We start from the raw sequence: 19,609 nt of genomic DNA, 5'->3' as shown, positions 1-19,609 counted from the left end.
TTTTTTAATGCATTCTAACTCGTAATAAATGGCAAGTACAAGGTGGCTAACAATACAGATAATGGAAGCACTCAATTCTGCTCATAAAGCCCTCTAAAAAAAGCGCCAACAATACTCCACTTACATGTCGTGACCTGAATATCAAGTAAATATTAAGTGATGTTGTTATTATAAGCGCTAACAATGGCGTCGTGTTCACATAGAGCTAAGTAGCTTATGCCGCTATATTGACATATTGAGCTGCTGCATCGCTTCTGAGTTGGTGAAAGTTGATTCCTGATTATAAATCATGCCTCTCACCTGGATAGTAGAAGGCTGTGGACATAAACCCGACTTTGACATCCGACTTAGACGGGAATTACACAAAAAGACATTTGTTTGGGCATCTTTTTCTTTCTTTTTTAACCTGGGTGGGGATTATGATGAATTCTTCATGTAAACGGGAAGATATAAACATCCCATCAGTCTTTATCCCAGCGAGAGCAGACATTGTACAGTAAGTGATTTTTTTATTACGTTTGTATATGTTGTTTAGCACTTAGCAATAGTGCTACATGATGCTTAGTGTTCGACTAAAGCTGCATCTGTTTAGCACACAGCTTCTGAAACTTGGAGATCATCCTCCTTATATTCAGGCTCAAAAATAGAAGTGTGTGGACCATCGTTTGTCCCAAAAGTAGTTTTTGTGTTGTTTTTGTCTGCCGTTATTAGTAGTGTTGTTGTTGAAGGGAAAAGCGAACGTTGTGATTAGAGATGTCCGATAATATTGGCTTGCCGATATTATGCTTTAAAATGTAATATCGGAAATTATCGGTATCGTTTTTTTTTTTGTTTTTTTTGTTTTGTTTTGTTTTTAATTAAATCAACATAAAAAACATAAGGTACACTTACAATTAGTGCACCAACCCAAAAACCTACCTCATTCACACAAAAGGGTTGTTTCTTTCTGTTATTAATATTCTGGTTCCTACATTATATATCAATATATATCAATACAGTCTGCAAGGGATACAGTCCGTAAGCACACATGATTGTGCGTGCTGCTGGTCCGCTAATAGTACTAACCTTTAAAAGTTAATTTTACTCATTTTCATTCATTACTAGTTTTTATGTAACTGTTTTTATATTGTTTTACTTTCTTTTTTATTCAAGAAAATGTTTTTAATTTATTTATTTTATTTTATTTTATTATTATTTTTAAAAAGGGCCTTATCTCCACCATACCTGGTTGTTCAAATTAGGCATAATAATGTATTAATTCCACGACTGTATATATCGGTATCGGTTAATATCGGTATCGGTAATTAACAGTTGGACAATATCGGATATCGGCAAAAAGCCATTATCGGACATCCCTAGTTGTGATATGATTTCGCCGTATGCTTGAAATCATACGTAAATATGAATGTTACTACATTACATGTATACTTACAGTGCGTATATATAACATTGATGAAGGTTTTAGGATGTTTTTTAAAGTGCTTTGGAGTGGCTCGCATTGGCTCCCTTGTTAGCTGACTTTAGCTAGTGTTTTTTCATGATTTAGAATGCATTAAAAAAGGATAAGGATTGTGAATGATAGACAAAATGAGGTCTCCTCACATGGCGCAGGTGTACATTACGAGTGAGATCTCTCCATGGTGCTGAAAGGCACTTACTCGGAACAACTTCCTCCGACTCACCCCAAAATCTACCTCACCCTGCCCCCCCCAACCGGCCCCAGCGCAACCTCCCAGGCTCAACCCCCCGCAGCTGCGTCCCTGCTCTCTGATGAGGGCCGACTGGTGCCGTACGAGCGGCAGAACTGACAACATTTACGGGGGCGAATGAGAATGATCCATCTTCCTTAGCGGGCTTGTCACCCCGCTGGCCAAACTTCATCATGGCCAATTACCAGCGCAGTCCCTTTCTTGGCCACTGCTGCCACAAACATGGAGTCATTAGACACTATTATAATAAGGTGCGCAGCAGCCAAGAAAGGAAGCGGGGGGGGGGAGAGAGCGGGAAAATTGCTGGAATTTCACATATGAGCAGTGTTGGGTTAGTTACTGAAACCCAGTAACTAGTTACAGTTACTAGTTACTTCATTTCAAAAGTAACTCAGTTACTAACTCAGTTACTTACACCAAAAAGTAATGCGTTACTGTAAAAAGTAACTATTTAGTTACTTTTTTTTTTTTTTAAGGCTCCCATTACTGCCCTTTTAGCCTTCATTTCAGTGCTGTTAAAATAAAAAACCCTGATATTACTCGTTTCTTCTTTGTGGCAATCTTGCAGCATCATGGGACACTAATGCGACAATGACTGCCCTCGTGTGGATGATACGTTAATTACATGCATCTGATCTGATACGTCAGGCTTTTAAGGAAAAAACTAATAACACTGATGATGTAATGTTTAAAAAACTATGTATCACTTATGATACCATGATATAGTGTGCTCAAAAACCTATATCACTTATGATATGATGATGTAGCATGATTAAAAACCTATGAATCACTTATGATACGATGATGTAGTGTGTTTAAAGACCTATGTATCACTTATGGTACGATGATATAGCGTGTTTAAAAACCTATGTATCACTTATGATATGATTATGCAGCGTGTTTAAAAACCTGTGTATCACTTATGATACGATGACATAGTGTACTCAAAAACCTATGTATAACTTATAAAATATAGTGTGCTCAAAAACCTATGTATCACTTACGATACGATGTAGCATGATTAAAAACCTATTAGTCACCTATGATACGATGATATAGAGTGCTCAGAAACCTATGTATCACTTATGATACAATGATGTAGCGTGATTAAAAACATATTAATCACCTATGATACGATGATGTAGTGTTCAGAAACCTACGTATCACTTATGATACAATGATGTAGCGTGATTAAAAACTTATTAATCACTTATGATACAATGATGTAGCGTGTTTAAAAACCTATTTATCACTTATGATACCATGATGTAGCGTGTTTAAAAACATGTAATACTTATGATACGATGATGTAGCATGTTTAAAAACCTATGTATCACTTATGATATGATGATGTAACATGTTTAAAAAACTATGAATCACTTAAGATACAATGTAGCGTGTTTAAAAACCTATGTATCACCTATGAAACGACGATGTAGCATTTTTAAAAACCTATGTATCACTTATGATATGCTTGACGTCCTATGTACAACTTATAAAATAATATAGCGTGCTCAAAAACCTGTGTATCACTTACGATACAATTATGTAGCATGATTAAAAACCTATTAATCACCTATGATACAATGATAAAGCGTGTTTAAAAACCTATGTATCACTTATGATACGATGATGTAGCGTGTTTAAAAACATGTAATACTTATGATACGATGATGTAGTGTTTAAAAACCTATGTATCACTTATGATATGATGATGTAGTGTGTTTAAAGACCTATGTATCACTTATGGTACGATGATATAGCGTGTTTAAAAACCTATGTATCACTTATGATATGATTATGCAGCGTGTTTAAAAACCTGTGTATCACTTAATATACGATGATATAGTGTACTCAAAAACCTATGTATAACTTATAAAATATAGTGCGCTCAAAAACCTATGTATCACTTTCGATACGATGTAGCATGATTAAAAACCTATTAATCACCTATGATACGATGATATAGAGTTCTCAGAAACCTATGTATCACTTATGATACAACGATGTAGCGTGATTAAAAACATATTAATCACCTATGATACGATGATGTAGAGTGCTCAGAAACCTATGTATCACTTATGATAAAATGATGCAGCGTGATTAAAAACGTGTTAATCACTTATGATACGATGATGTAGCGTGTTTAAAAACCTATGTATCACTTATGATACGATGATGTAGCGTGTTTAAAAACATGTAATACTTATGATACGATGATGTAGCGTGTTTAAAAACATGAAATACTTATGATACGATGATGTAGCGTGTTTAAAAACCTATGTCTCACTTATGATACAATGATGTAGCGTGATTAAAAACATATTAATCACCTATGGTACGATGATGTAGGTTGCTCAGAAACCTATGTATCACTTATGATAAAATGATGCAGCGTGATTAAAAACGTATTAATCACTTATGATACGATGATGTAGTGTGTTTAAAAACCTATGTATCACTTATGATACGATGATGTAGCGTGTTTAAAAACATGTAATACTTATGATACGATGATGTAGCGTGTTTAAAAACATGTAATACTTATGATACGATGATATAGCGTGTTTAAAAACCTATGTCTCACTTATGATACAATGATGTAGCGTGATTAAAAAGATATTAATCACCTATGATACGATGATGTAGAGTGCTCAGAAACCTATGTATCACTTATGATAAAATGATGCAGCGTGATTAAAAACCTATTAATCACTTATGATACGATGATGTAGCGTGTTTAAAAACCTATGTATCACTTATGATACGATGATGTAGCGTGTTTAAAAACATGTAATACTTATGATACTATGATGTAGCGTGTTTAAAAACATGAAATACTTATGATACGATGATGTAGCGTGTTTAAAAACCTATGTCTCACTTATGATACGATGATGTAGCGTGTTTAAAAAACTATGAATCACTTATGATACGATGATGTAGCGTGTTTAAAAACCTATGTATCACTTATGAAACGAGGATGTAGCGTGTTTAAAAACCTATGTATCACTTATGATACGCTTGGCGTCCTAGGGCTAAGACAGGGAAGTTTCAAATGTGTGTGAGGTCCAGAGGGAGCGAGACAGAGGTGTGCGGTGTAGAGTACGGCGTGAAGCTCCTACTTGGCAGGTCACAGTCCAGTGGTTGTGGCGTGTTGACAAGCACGGGGGTGTTTAAGAGGTCAGTGAGCACACACACACACACACACACACACACACACACACACACACACACACACACACACACACACACACACACACACACTTCCACTTCCAGCAAATTCGGAGGCATTAAAAGGGTCACAACAAAACGTTCACCTCATCACCCAAAGGAAGTTGTGATGGCTTGTTGTTAGTGTACACAATGTGGAAAACACACAACCCCACACACACTTGTCACTAGTATGAGGACGCCTCATTTTCTCCACCCACTCAACACACACTCCCACACCTTCATGCAGGGGCGTCCACATTTTTTTCCACTGAGGGCCGCGCCGATATTTTGATATTTTTCCTTTTTTTTTCCCCCTCAAGTTTGGTCCTGGGGACCCAGAAGGTTCTCAGTATGTTAAGAATAAGTCATACATTAATTTGTTTTTCAACGCTTGAATCTGAAGATAAACTTCAGATTTGTCAATTTGTAAAAATATTTTATTTATATTATTATTTTTTTAAGGCAAAAACACAAAATATGTGTTAAAAGCGGAATATTTCAAGTGAAGTAATTGGAGTCTTAAATAGGTCAATAATTCATAACATTGCTTTTGATTCATTAAATACATTTTAAGCAATTAGGTTTAAAAAAAATATATATATATATATATATATATATATATATATATATATATACACACACATTTTTGTGTATATATATATATATATTTGCATATATATGTATATACACACACACATATATATATATATATTTATATACACACACATATATATATATATGTTTATATATATATACATATATATGTATATATGTATGTATATATATGTGTGCATATATATGTATGTATATATATATACTTCTTATAAATTTATATATATATATACTGTGTATATACACACATATATACACAAAAACGTGTATATATGTATGTGTATATATATATATATATACACACACATATACTGTACATATATATGTATAAATGTGTGTATATGTGTGTTTATATATATAAATCATATATATATATATATATATATATATATATATATATATATATATATATATATATATATATATATATATATATATATATATATATAGTTAGGCCCTTTTGGATCCCTAAGAATAACAGTGGGAGATTTTATATATATATATATATATATATATATATATATATATATATATATATATATATATATATATATATATATATATATATATATATATATTTATATATATATATATATATATATATATATATATATATATGTCTTAATTAGATTATCCAAAAAATAGTGCTCGATACCGTGGTAGAGCGTAATATGTATGTGTGGGGAAAAAGTCACAAGACTATTTCATCTCTACAGGCCTGTTTCATGAGGGGTTTTCCTCAATCCAAATCTCCTGAGGATTGAGGAAAACCCCTCATGAAACAGGCCTGTAGAGATGAAATAGTCTTGTGATTTTTTCCCCACACATACATATATATATATATATATATATATATATATATATATATATATATATATATATATATATATATATATATATATATATATATATATATATAATCTCCCACTGTTATTCTTAGGGATCCAAAAGGGCCTAACTCATAAAAGTGTTAAAAAAATAATTATACATTATTTTATATATATATATATATATATATATATATATATATATATATATATATATATATATATATATATATATATATATATATATTTAAAGTACCAAAGATTGTCACACGCACACACTAGTTGTGGTGAAATTTGTCCTCTGCATTTGACCCATCCCCTTGTTCACCCCCTGGGAGGTGAGGGGAGCAGTGAGCAGCAGCGGTGGCCGCGCCCGGGAATCATTTTTGGTGATTTAACCCCCAATTCCAACCCTTGATACTGAGTGCCAAGCAGGGAGGTCTTTTTTTTTTTCAACGCTTAAATTACTCGATCAACTTCAGATCTATACGTCCCCTTTAAATATCTATTTTTTTAAAGGTTTTTTTGTTTTGTTTTATGCCCTTTTTGTCATAGAAAATGTTGTTTTTTATGGCAAAAACACAAAATATGCAATTTTCCCCCCAAAAAAGTTCAAAGTGAACATTTGAATTGAAGTAATTAGGAATATTAAATAGGTCAATAATTTATAACAGTGATTTTGATTCATTGCTATATTTGGAGCAATTAGTTAAAAAAAATAAATAAATAATAATAATCTATTATTTAGCTTGGGAAGGCAAGTCTAAAAAAAAAAGGTTTTGAGGACAGTTTTAAAAGAGGGAAAGAGTGGGGGCCGCTGTGATGTGGGCAAAGTGGGTGCCACCCTTAGCCATCGTTAATGTGGATTTTACTTTTTTTTTAATGTTTATTATTGTAGCAATGTGGTTGTTAAAGTGAAGGATTGTTGTGATTTCTGATTGTTTGTGAGGGCACACACCTGTCTGTGTGTGCATGTGAGGGCGGAGCGGCGCATACAGGACAGTTCGACTTGTTGTTGTTGTTTTGGCGTGAAATAGAAAGTTGATCCATGGCCTCCTTGTTATGTTATGTTTGATATGGAGTTAATGTACATTTGCTTCACTATACAAACTTTCCCATTTGAGAACCCTGTTCAAGAACCAATTAAGTTGGTAAATGGAGGTTCAGCTGTACAGTATTTACTGGAGCGAGACTTTGACTTGGAGTGGATTTGGGAAGAGGGATTGAGCACGCTGCTCGGTGCAGCTGTGACTTCATCAATTGTGGATGGGAGTGAAAGGTCACGCTCCAGCTGTGTTATTGACCGTAACCATGGCGATGTTCTTTTACTACATGAACACACAATAAGATTTTTATAATTATACAGAGTCTCGTTCAATGTTGGGAGCGAGTACACTGGATGAACAAGTACGTGTGCTGGTGTGTGTGTGTGTGTGCGTGTGTGTGTGTTTGTGTGTGAGAGATGAAAACAGCAAGTTGATCCTTTGGTTATACATTGTTGGAATTGTTTGTACAGTAAATCTTTGTCTTTGAAAGCAGATCAATATTATTGCTACTGTGCGTGTGTGTGTGTGCATCTACTGTACATGTGTGTGTGTGCATCTACTGTATGTGTGTGTGTACATCTACTGTATGTGTGTGTGTGTATACATCTGCTGTACATGTGTGTGTAAGTGGATGTGTACATCTACTGTACGTGTGTAACTGTATAAATGTGTGTACATCTACTGTACGTGTGTGTGTATAAGTTTTTGTACATCTGCTGTACATGTGTAAGTGTGTGTGTATCTAAGTGTTTTGTACATCTACTGTACACGTGTGTGTGTATATAAGTGTGTTTTGTACATCTACTGTACGTGTGTGTGTACATCTACTGTACGTGTGTGTATAAGTGTTTTTGTACATCTACTGTACGTGTGTGTGTGTGTACATCTACTGTACGTGTGTGTGTATAAGTGTGTGTGTGTGTGTGTTTGTACATCTACTGCACATGTGTGTGTACATTACTGTACGTGTGTGTATATAAGTGTGTTTTTGTACATCTACTGTACATGTGTGTATATAAGTGTGTTTTTGTACATATACTGTACGTGTGTGTGTGTGTATAAATGTTTTGTACATCTACTGTACGTGTGTGTGTGTGTATAAATGTTTTATACATCTACTGTACGTGTGTGTACATCTACTGTACCTGTGTATATAAGTGTGTTTTTGTACATCTACTGTACATGTGTGTACATCTACTGTACATGTGTGTATATAAGTGTGTTTTTGTACATCTACTGTACGTGTGTGTACATCTACTGTACATGTGTGTGTATATAAGTGTGTTTGTACATCTACTGTACATGTGTGTATATAAGTGTGTTTTTGTACATTTACTGTACGTGTGTGTGTAGATAAGTGTGTTTTTATACATCTACTGTACGTGTGTGTGTACATCTACTGTACGTGTGTGTATATAAGTGTGTTTTGTAAATCTACTGTACGTGTGTGTGTATATATACATGTACTGTACATGTGTGTATATAAGTGTGTTTTTGTACATCTACTGTACGTGTGTGTGTGTGTATATATATATGTGTTTTGTATATCTACTGTACGTGTGTGTGTATATATAAGTGTGTTTTTGTACATCTACTGTACGTGTGTGTACATCTACTGTACGTGTGTGTATGTAAGGGTTTTGTACATCTACTGTACATGTGTGTACATCTACTGTACGTGTGTGTATATAAGTGTGTTTTTGTACATCTACTGTACGTGTGTGTACATCTACTGTACGTGTGTGTATGTAAGGGTTTTGTACATAATAATAATAATAATAATACCTGGGATTTATATAGCGCTTTTCTACTGTACGTGTGTGTACATCTACTGTACGTGTGTGTGTATATAAGTGTGTTTTTGTACATATACTGTACGTGTGTGTACATCTACTGTACGTGTGTGTATATAAGTGTGTGTTTGTACATCTACTGTACGTGTGTGTATATAAGTGTTTGTACATCTACTGTACGTGTTTGTACATCTACTGTACGTGTGTGTATATAAGTGTTTGTACATCTACTGTACATGTGTGTGTATATACGTGTGTGTAGATAAGTGTGTTTTTATACATCTACTGTACGTGTGTGTGTACATCTACTGTACGTGTGTGTATATAAGTGTGTTTTGTAAATCTACTGTACGTGTGTGTGTGTGTGTATATACATGTTTTGTACATGTACTGTACATGTGTGTATATAAGTGTGTTTTTGTACATCTACTGTATGTGTGGGTGTGTGTGTGTATATAAGTGTTTTGTCCATCTACTGTACGTGTGTGTACATCTACTGTACGTGTGTGTATATAAGTGTGTTTTTGTACCTCTACTGTACATGTGTGTATATAAGTGTTTGTGTACATCTACTGTACGTGTGTGTGTACATCTACTGTATGTGTGTGTGTGTACGTCTACTGTACGTGTGTGTGTGTATATAAGGGTGTTTTTGTACATCTACTGTACGTGTGTATAAATCTACTGTACGTGTGTGTGTATAAGTGTTTGTGTACATCTACTGTACATGTATGTGTATATAAGGGTGTTTTTGTACATCTGCTGTACATGTGTATAAGTGTGTGCATCTACTGTACGTGTGTGTGTGTATTAGTGTTTTTGTATATCTACTGTACGCGTGTGTGTGTATAAATGTGTTTTTGTACATCTACTGTAGGTGTGTATAAGTGTGTGTACATCTACTGTGTGTGTGTGTGTGTGTGTGTGTGTGTGTGTGTGTGTGTGTGTGTGTGTGTGTTGCTGCTCCAGAAGGCAGCAGCATGGGATTGAAGCAGGCAGTACCCGAGTAAAAAGTGTGTGTGTATGTTTGTGTATAATGTCTACTTTCCTCCACTTGTGTGTGTGTGTCCAGACGTCAGATTACTCCTCCATGGCGTCACTAGCTGGTGGTCTGGACGAGATGAAGAGCAGTTTGGTGAATGGCAGCACGGGGGCGGAGTTAGGAGCCAGCGTGGCCGGCCCACAATCCTATTCCATAGTTCCAGGTAAGACCACACATGTGTGAAGTGGGCCCCCTTCTGAAAACAACACTGACATTGTGCTGCAACGTGCTTTGGTCTAACTATGAAGGCTGTGGAAAGATAGATTGCCTGTAACGATTCTTAATTGATTCAAAACATTTTATTTGCAATCTGTCCTGTCCACACACTCAGTGGATATATATATATATATATATATATATATATATATATATATATATATATATATATATATATATATATATATATATATATATATATATATATATATATATATATATATATATGTATATATATATATATATATATATATATAGATATATATATATATATATATATATATATATATAGATATATATATATATATATATATATATATCTATATATATAGATATCTATATATATAGATATATATATATATATATATATATATATATATATATATATATATATATATATATATGTCTACATACATACATATATATACATACATATATATATATATATATATATGTATGTATATATACACTACCGTTCAAAAGTTTGGGGTCACCCAAACAATTTTGTGGAATAGCCTTCATGTCTAAGAACAAGAATAGACTGTCGAGTTCCAGATGAAAGTTCTCTTTTTCTGGCCATTTTGAGCGTTTAATTGACCCCCACAAATGTGATGCTCCAGAAACTCAATCTGCTCAAAGGAAGGTCAGTTTTGTAGCTTCTGTAACGAGCTCAACTGTTTTCAGATGTGTGAACATGATTGCACAAGGGTTTTCTAATCATCAATTAGCCTTCTGAGCCAATGAGCAAACACATTGTACCATTAGAACACTGGAGTGATAGTTGCTGGAAATGGGCCTCTATACACCTATGTAGATATTGCACCAAAAACCAGACATTTGCAGCTAGAATAGTCATTTACCACATTAGCAATGTATAGAGTGTATTTCTTTAAAGTTAAGACTAGTTTAAAGTTATCTTCATTGAAAAGTACAGTGCTTTTCCTTCTAAAATAAGGACATTTCAATGTGACCCCAAACTTTTGAATGGTAGTGTATGTATATGTGTATATATATATATATATATATATATATATATATATATATATATATATATATATATATATATATATATATATATATACAAACCCCGTTTCCACATGAGTTGGCAAATTGTGTTAGATGTAAATATAAACGGAATACAATGATTTGCAAATCCTTTTCAACCCATATTCAATTGAATGCACTACAAAGACAACATATTCGATGTTCAAACTCATAAACTTTATTTTTTTTTTGCAAATAATAATTAACTTGGAATTTCATGGCTGCAACATGTGCCAAAGTAGTTGGGAAAGGGCATGTTCACCACTGTGTTACATGGCCTTTCCTTTTAACAACACTCAGTAAACGATTGGGAACTGAGGAAACGTAATTGTTGAAGCTTTGAAAGTGGAATTCTTTCCCATTCTTGTTTTATGTAGAGCTTCAGTCGTTCAACAGTCCGGGGGTCTCCGCTGTCGTATTTTACGCTTCATAATGCGCCACACATTTTCGATGGGAGACAGGTCTGGACTGCAGGCGGGCCAGGAAAGTACCCGCACTCTTTTTATACGAAGCCACGCTGTTTTAACACATGCTGAATGTGGCTTGGCATTGTCTTGCTGAAATAAGCAGGGGCGTCCATGAAAATGACGGCGCTTAGATGGCAGCATATGTTGCTCCAAAATCTGTATGTACCTTTCAGCATTAATGGTGCCTTCACAGATGTGTAAGTTACCCATGTCTTGGGCACTAATGCACCCCCATACCATCACACATGCTGGCTTTTCAACTTTGCGTCGATAACAGTCTGGACGGTTCGCTTCCCCTTTGGTCCGGAGGACACGACGTCGAATATTTCCAAAAACAATTTGAAATGTGGACTCGTCAGACCACAGAACACTTTTCCACTTTGCATGAGTCCATCTTAGATGATCTCGGGCCCAGAGAAGCCGGCGACGTTTCTGGGTGTTGTTGATAAATGGCTTTCGCTTTGCATAGTAGAGCTTTACCTTGCACTTACAGATGTAGCGACCAACTGTAGTTACTGACAGTGGGTTTCTGAAGTGTTCATGTGGTGATATCCTTTAGAGATTGATGTCGGTTTTTGATCGAAGGTCACGGTCACTCAATGTTGGTTTCCGGCCATGCTGCTTACCTGCAGTGATTTCTCCAGATTCTCTGAACCCTTTGATGATATTACGGAGCGTAGATGGTGAGATCCCTAAATTCCTTGCAATAGCTGGTTGAGAAAGGTTGTTCTTAAACTGTTTGACTATTTGCTCACGCATTTGTGGACAAAGTGGTGACCCTCGCCCCATCCTTTCTTGTGAATGACTGAGCATTTCATGGAATCTACTTTTATACCCAATCATGGCACCCACCTGTTCCCAATTAGCCTGCACACCTGTGGGATGTTCCAAATAAGTGTTTGATGAGCATTCCTCAACTTTATCAGTATTTATTGCCATCTTTCCCAACTTCTTTGTCACGTGTTGCTGGCATCAAATTCTAAAGTTAATGATTATTTGCAAAAAAAAAAAAAAAGTTTATGAGTTTGAACATCAAATATGTTGTCTTTGTAGCATATTCAACTGAATATGGCTTGAAAATGATTCGCAAATCATTGTATTCCGTTTATATTTACATCTAACACAATTTCCCAACTCAAACGGGTATATATATATATATATATATATATATATATATATATATATATATATATATATATATATATATATATATATATATATATATATATATATATATATACACACATACATACAGTATGTATATATAGTTACTTTACATTTAGTCTGCTTTTTAGCCCAATGCGCCCCCCCAAGTCCAAAAGTTTAGACACCCCTGTTTTAGTGTAATTATGACATGACTTACTGTATTATGCCCGGAAAAACCTCCAATAAAGCAGTACAATAATCCTCCTCAGGACCATGAATGAGACATTTGCATGCAGATTGCTGCAGGAGTGCAGTGATGTCATGTAAATACTGTACGGCTCTAATTGAAATACATGTCTGTCAAGTGTACGCATTTGAGCAATTTAGTTGTGCAAACACTACAAAATCATCGACTGTATACGCACTCCATGTTTTTGCAATCATTTCAAGCCCCCGGTGCACGCGTTCAATTCTCAATGTATCAAGTTATTCACATGGCAGATTGCGTAATCCTTAGAAAGTCTACTTGAGCTGCGCCTTGGGCTTCACTCAGGTACTCCTTCTACACAATATATTATATTCTCCTTCTACACAATATTATATTAACACTGTACATTCTCCTTCTACACAATATTATATTAACACTGTACATTCTCCTTCTACACAATATTATATTAACACTGTACATTCTCCTTATACACAATATTATATTAACACTGTACATTCTCCTTATACACAATATTATATTAACACTGTACATTCTCCTTATACACAATATTATATTAACACTGTACATTCTCCTTTTACACATATATTATATTAACACTGTACATTCTCCTTATACACAATATTATATTAACACTGTACATTCTCCTTATACACATATATTACATTAACACTGTACATTCTCCTTCTACACAATATTATATTAACACTGTACATTCTCCTTCTACACAATATTATATTAACACTGTACATTCTCCTTCTACACAATATTATATTAACACTGTACATTCTCCTTATACACAATATTATATTAACACTGTACATTCTCCTTATACACAATATTATATTAACAATTAACAACAATTATATTAACACTGTACATTCTCCTTATACACATTGATATTATATTAACACTGTACATTCTCCTTATACACAATATTATATTAACACTGTACATTCTCCTTATACACATTGATATTATATTAACACTGTACATTCTCCTTATACACAATATCATATTAACACTGTACATTCTCCTTATACACAATATTATATTAACACTGTACATTGTCCTTCTACACAATATTATATTAACACTGTACATTCTCCTTATACACAATATTATATTAACACTGTACATTCTCCTTATACACATATATTACATTAACACTGTACATTCTCCTTATACACAATATTATATTAACACTGTACATTCTCCTTATACACAATATTATATTAACACTGTACATTCTCCTTATACACAATATTATATTAACAATTAACAACAATTATATTAACACTGTACATTCTCCTTATACACATTGATATTATATTAACACTGTACATTCTCCTTATACACAATATTATATTAACACTGTACATTCTCCTTATACACATTGATATTATATTAACACTGTACATTCTCCTTATACACAATATTATATTAACACTGTACATTCTCCTTATACACAATATTATATTAACAATTAACAACAATTATATTAACACTGTACATTCTCCTTATACACATTGATATTATATTAACACTGTACATTCTCCTTATACACAATATTATATTAACACTGTACATTCTCCTTATACACAATATTATATTAACACTGTACATTCTCCTTATACACAATATTATATTAACAATTAACAACAATTATATTAACACTGTACATTCTCCTTATACACAATATTATATTAACACTGTACATTCTCCTTATACACATTGATATTATATTAACACTGTACATTCTCCTTATACACAATATTATATTAACACTGTACATTCTCCTTATACACAATATTATATTAACACTGTACATTCTCCTTATACACAATATTATATTAACACTGTACATTCTCCTTATACACATTGATATTATATTAACACTGTACATTCTCCTTATACACAATATTATATTAACACTGTACATTCTCCTTATACACAATATTATATTAACACTGTACATTCTCCTTATACACAATATTATATTAACACTGTACATTCTCCTTCTACACAATATTATATTAACACTGTACATTCTCCTTATACACAATATTATATTAACACTGTACATTCTCCTTCTACACAATATTATATTAACACTGTACATTCTCCTTATACACAATATCATATTAACACTGTACATTCTCCTTATACACAATATTATATTAACACTGTACATTCTCCTTATACACAATATTATATTAACACTGTACATTCTCCTTATACACAATATTATATTAACACTGTACATTCTCCTTATACACAATATTATATTAACACTGTACATTCTCCTTCTACACAATATTATATTAACACTGTACATTCTCCTTATACACATATATTACATTAACACTGTACATTCTCCTTCTACACAATATTATATTAACACTGTACATTCTCCTTCTACACAATATTATATTAACACTGTACATTCTCCTTATACACATATATTACATTAACACTGTACATTCTCCTTCTACACAATATTATATTAACACTGTACATTCTCCTTCTACACAATATTATATTAACACTGTACATTCTCCTTCTACACAATATTATATTAACACTGTACATTCTCCTTATACACAATATTATATTAACACTGTACATTCTCCTTCTACACAATATTATATTAACACTGTACATTGTCCTTCTACACAATATTATATTAACACTGTACATTCTCCTTATACACAATATTATATTAACACTGTACATTCTCCTTATACACATATATTACATTAACACTGTACATTCTCCTTATACACAATATTATATTAACACTGTACATTCTCCTTATACACAATATTATATTAACACTGTACATTCTCCTTATACACAATATTATATTAACAATTAACAACAATTATATTAACACTGTACATTCTCCTTATACACATTGATATTATATTAACACTGTACATTCTCCTTATACACAATATTATATTAACACTGTACATTCTCCTTATACACAATATTATATTAACACTGTACATTCTCCTTATACACAATATTATATTAACAATTAACAACAATTATATTAACACTGTACATTCTCCTTATACACATTGATATTATATTAACACTGTACATTCTCCTTATACACAATATTATATTAACACTGTACATTCTCCTTATACACATTGATATTATATTAACACTGTACATTCTCCTTATACACAATATTATATTAACACTGTACATTCTCCTTATACACAATATTATATTAACAATTAACAACAATTATATTAACACTGTACATTCTCCTTATACACATTGATATTATATTAACACTGTACATTCTCCTTATACACAATATTATATTAACACTGTACATTCTCCTTATACACAATATTATATTAACACTGTACATTCTCCTTATACACAATATTATATTAACAATTAACAACAATTATATTAACACTGTACATTCTCCTTATACACAATATTATATTAACACTGTACATTCTCCTTATACACATTGATATTATATTAACACTGTACATTCTCCTTATACACAATATTATATTAACACTGTACATTCTCCTTATACACAATATTATATTAACACTGTACATTCTCCTTATACACAATATTATATTAACACTGTACATTCTCCTTATACACATGATATTATATTAACACTGTACATTCTCCTTATACACAATATTATATTAACACTGTACATTCTCCTTATACACAATATTATATTAACACTGTACATTCTCCTTATACACAATATTATATTAACACTGTACATTCTCCTTCTACACAATATTATATTAACACTGTACATTCTCCTTATACACAATATTATATTAACACTGTACATTCTCCTTATACACAATATTATATTAACACTGTACATTCTCCTTATACACAATATTATATTAACACTGTACATTCTCCTTATACACAATATTATATTAACACTGTACATTCTCCTTATACACAATATTATATTAACACTGTACATTCTCCTTATACACAATATTATATTAACACTGTACATTCTCCTTATACACAATATTATATTAACACTGTACATTCTCCTTCTACACAATATTATATTAACACTGTACATTCTCCTTATACACATATATTACATTAACACTGTACATTCTCCTTCTACACAATATTATATTAACACTGTACATTCTCCTTCTACACAATATTATATTAACACTGTACATTCTCCTTATACACATATATTACATTAACACTGTACATTCTCCTTCTACACAATATTATATTAACACTGTACATTCTCCTTCTACACAATATTATATTAACACTGTACATTCTCCTTCTACACAATATTATATTAACACTGTACATTCTCCTTATACACAATATTATATTAACACTGTACATTCTCCTTCTACACAATATTATATTAACACTGTACATTCTCCTTCTACACAATATTATATTAACACTGTACATTCTCCTTATACACAATATTATATTAACACTGTACATTCTCCTTATACACATATATTACATTAACACTGTACATTCTCCTTATACACAATATTATATTAACACTGTACATTCTCCTTATACACAATATTATATTAACACTGTACATTCTCCTTATACACAATATTATATTAACAATTAACAACAATTATATTAACACTGTACATTCTCCTTATACACATTGATATTATATTAACACTGTACATTCTCCTTATACACAATATTATATTAACACTGTACATTCTCCTTATACACATTGATATTATATTAACACTGTACATTCTCCTTATACACATATATTACATTAACACTGTACATTCTCCTTATACACAATATTATATTAACACTGTACATTCTCCTTATACACAATATTATATTAACACTGTACATTCTCCTTATACACAATATTATATTAACAATTAACAACAATTATATTAACACTGTACATTCTCCTTATACACAATATTATATTAACAATTAACAACAATTATATTAACACTGTACATTCTCCTTATACACATTGATATTATATTAACACTGTACATTCTCCTTATACACAATATTATATTAACACTGTACATTCTCCTTATACACAATATTATATTAACACTGTACATTCTCCTTATACACAATATTATATTAACAATTAACAACAATTATATTAACACTGTACATTCTCCTTATACACATTGATATTATATTAACACTGTACATTCTCCTTATACACAATATTATATTAACACTGTACATTCTCCTTATACACATTGATATTATATTAACACTGTACATTCTCCTTATACACAATATTATATTAACACTGTACATTCTCCTTATACACAATATTATATTAACACTGTACATTCTCCTTCTACACAATATTATATTAACACTGTACATTCTCCTTATACACATATATTACATTAACACTGTACATTCTCCTTATACACAATATTATATTAACACTGTACATTCTCCTTCTACACAATATTATATTAACACTGTACATTCTCCTTATACACATATATTACATTAACACTGTACATTCTCCTTCTACACAATATTATATTAACACTGTACATTCTCCTTCTACACAATATTATATTAACACTGTACATTCTCCTTCTACACAATATTATATTAACACTGTACATTCTCCTTATACACAATATTATATTAACACTGTACATTCTCCTTCTACACAATATTATATTAACACTGTACATTGTCCTTCTACACAATATTATATTAACACTGTACATTCTCCTTATACACAATATTATATTAACATTGTACATTCTCCTTATACACAATATTATATTAACACTGTACATTCTCCTTATACACAATATTATATTAACACTGTACATTCTCCTTATACACATATATTACATTAACACTGTACATTCTCCTTATACACAATATTATATTAACACTGTACATTCTCCTTATACACAATATTATATTAACACTGTACATTCTCCTTATACACAATATTATATTAACAATTAACAACAATTATATTAACACTGTACATTCTCCTTATACACATTGATATTATATTAACACTGTACATTCTCCTTATACACATTGATATTATATTAACACTGTACATTCTCCTTATACACAATATTATATTAACACTGTACATTCTCCTTATACACATTGATATTATATTAACACTGTACATTCTCCTTATACACAATATTATATTAACACTGTACATTCTCCTTATACACATTGATATTATATTAACACTGTACATTCT

The 19,609-nt window shown here is 31.8% G+C and overlaps 1 protein-coding gene across 3 annotated transcripts in view; it reads left to right on the top strand.

Moving 5' to 3' along the window:
• pax5 (paired box 5) overlaps window positions 1-19,609 on the top strand; it is a 240,272-nt gene that overhangs the window by 171,305 nt on the left and 49,358 nt on the right. For all 3 annotated transcript variants that reach the window (XM_062027220.1, XM_062027218.1, XM_062027219.1), the window contains one exon: window positions 10,276-10,408. In XM_062027220.1, the coding sequence (XP_061883204.1) occupies window positions 10,276-10,408 (133 nt within the window). The remainder of the gene's footprint in view (window positions 1-10,275; window positions 10,409-19,609) is intronic.

Source organism: Entelurus aequoreus, linkage group LG18 (genome assembly GCF_033978785.1).
Source record: "Entelurus aequoreus isolate RoL-2023_Sb linkage group LG18, RoL_Eaeq_v1.1, whole genome shotgun sequence".
Classification (NCBI taxonomy): Eukaryota; Metazoa; Chordata; class Actinopteri; order Syngnathiformes; family Syngnathidae; genus Entelurus; species Entelurus aequoreus.
The sequence above is the reverse complement of the archived record's forward strand: the minus strand, read 5'-3'. Positions and strand labels throughout refer to the sequence as shown.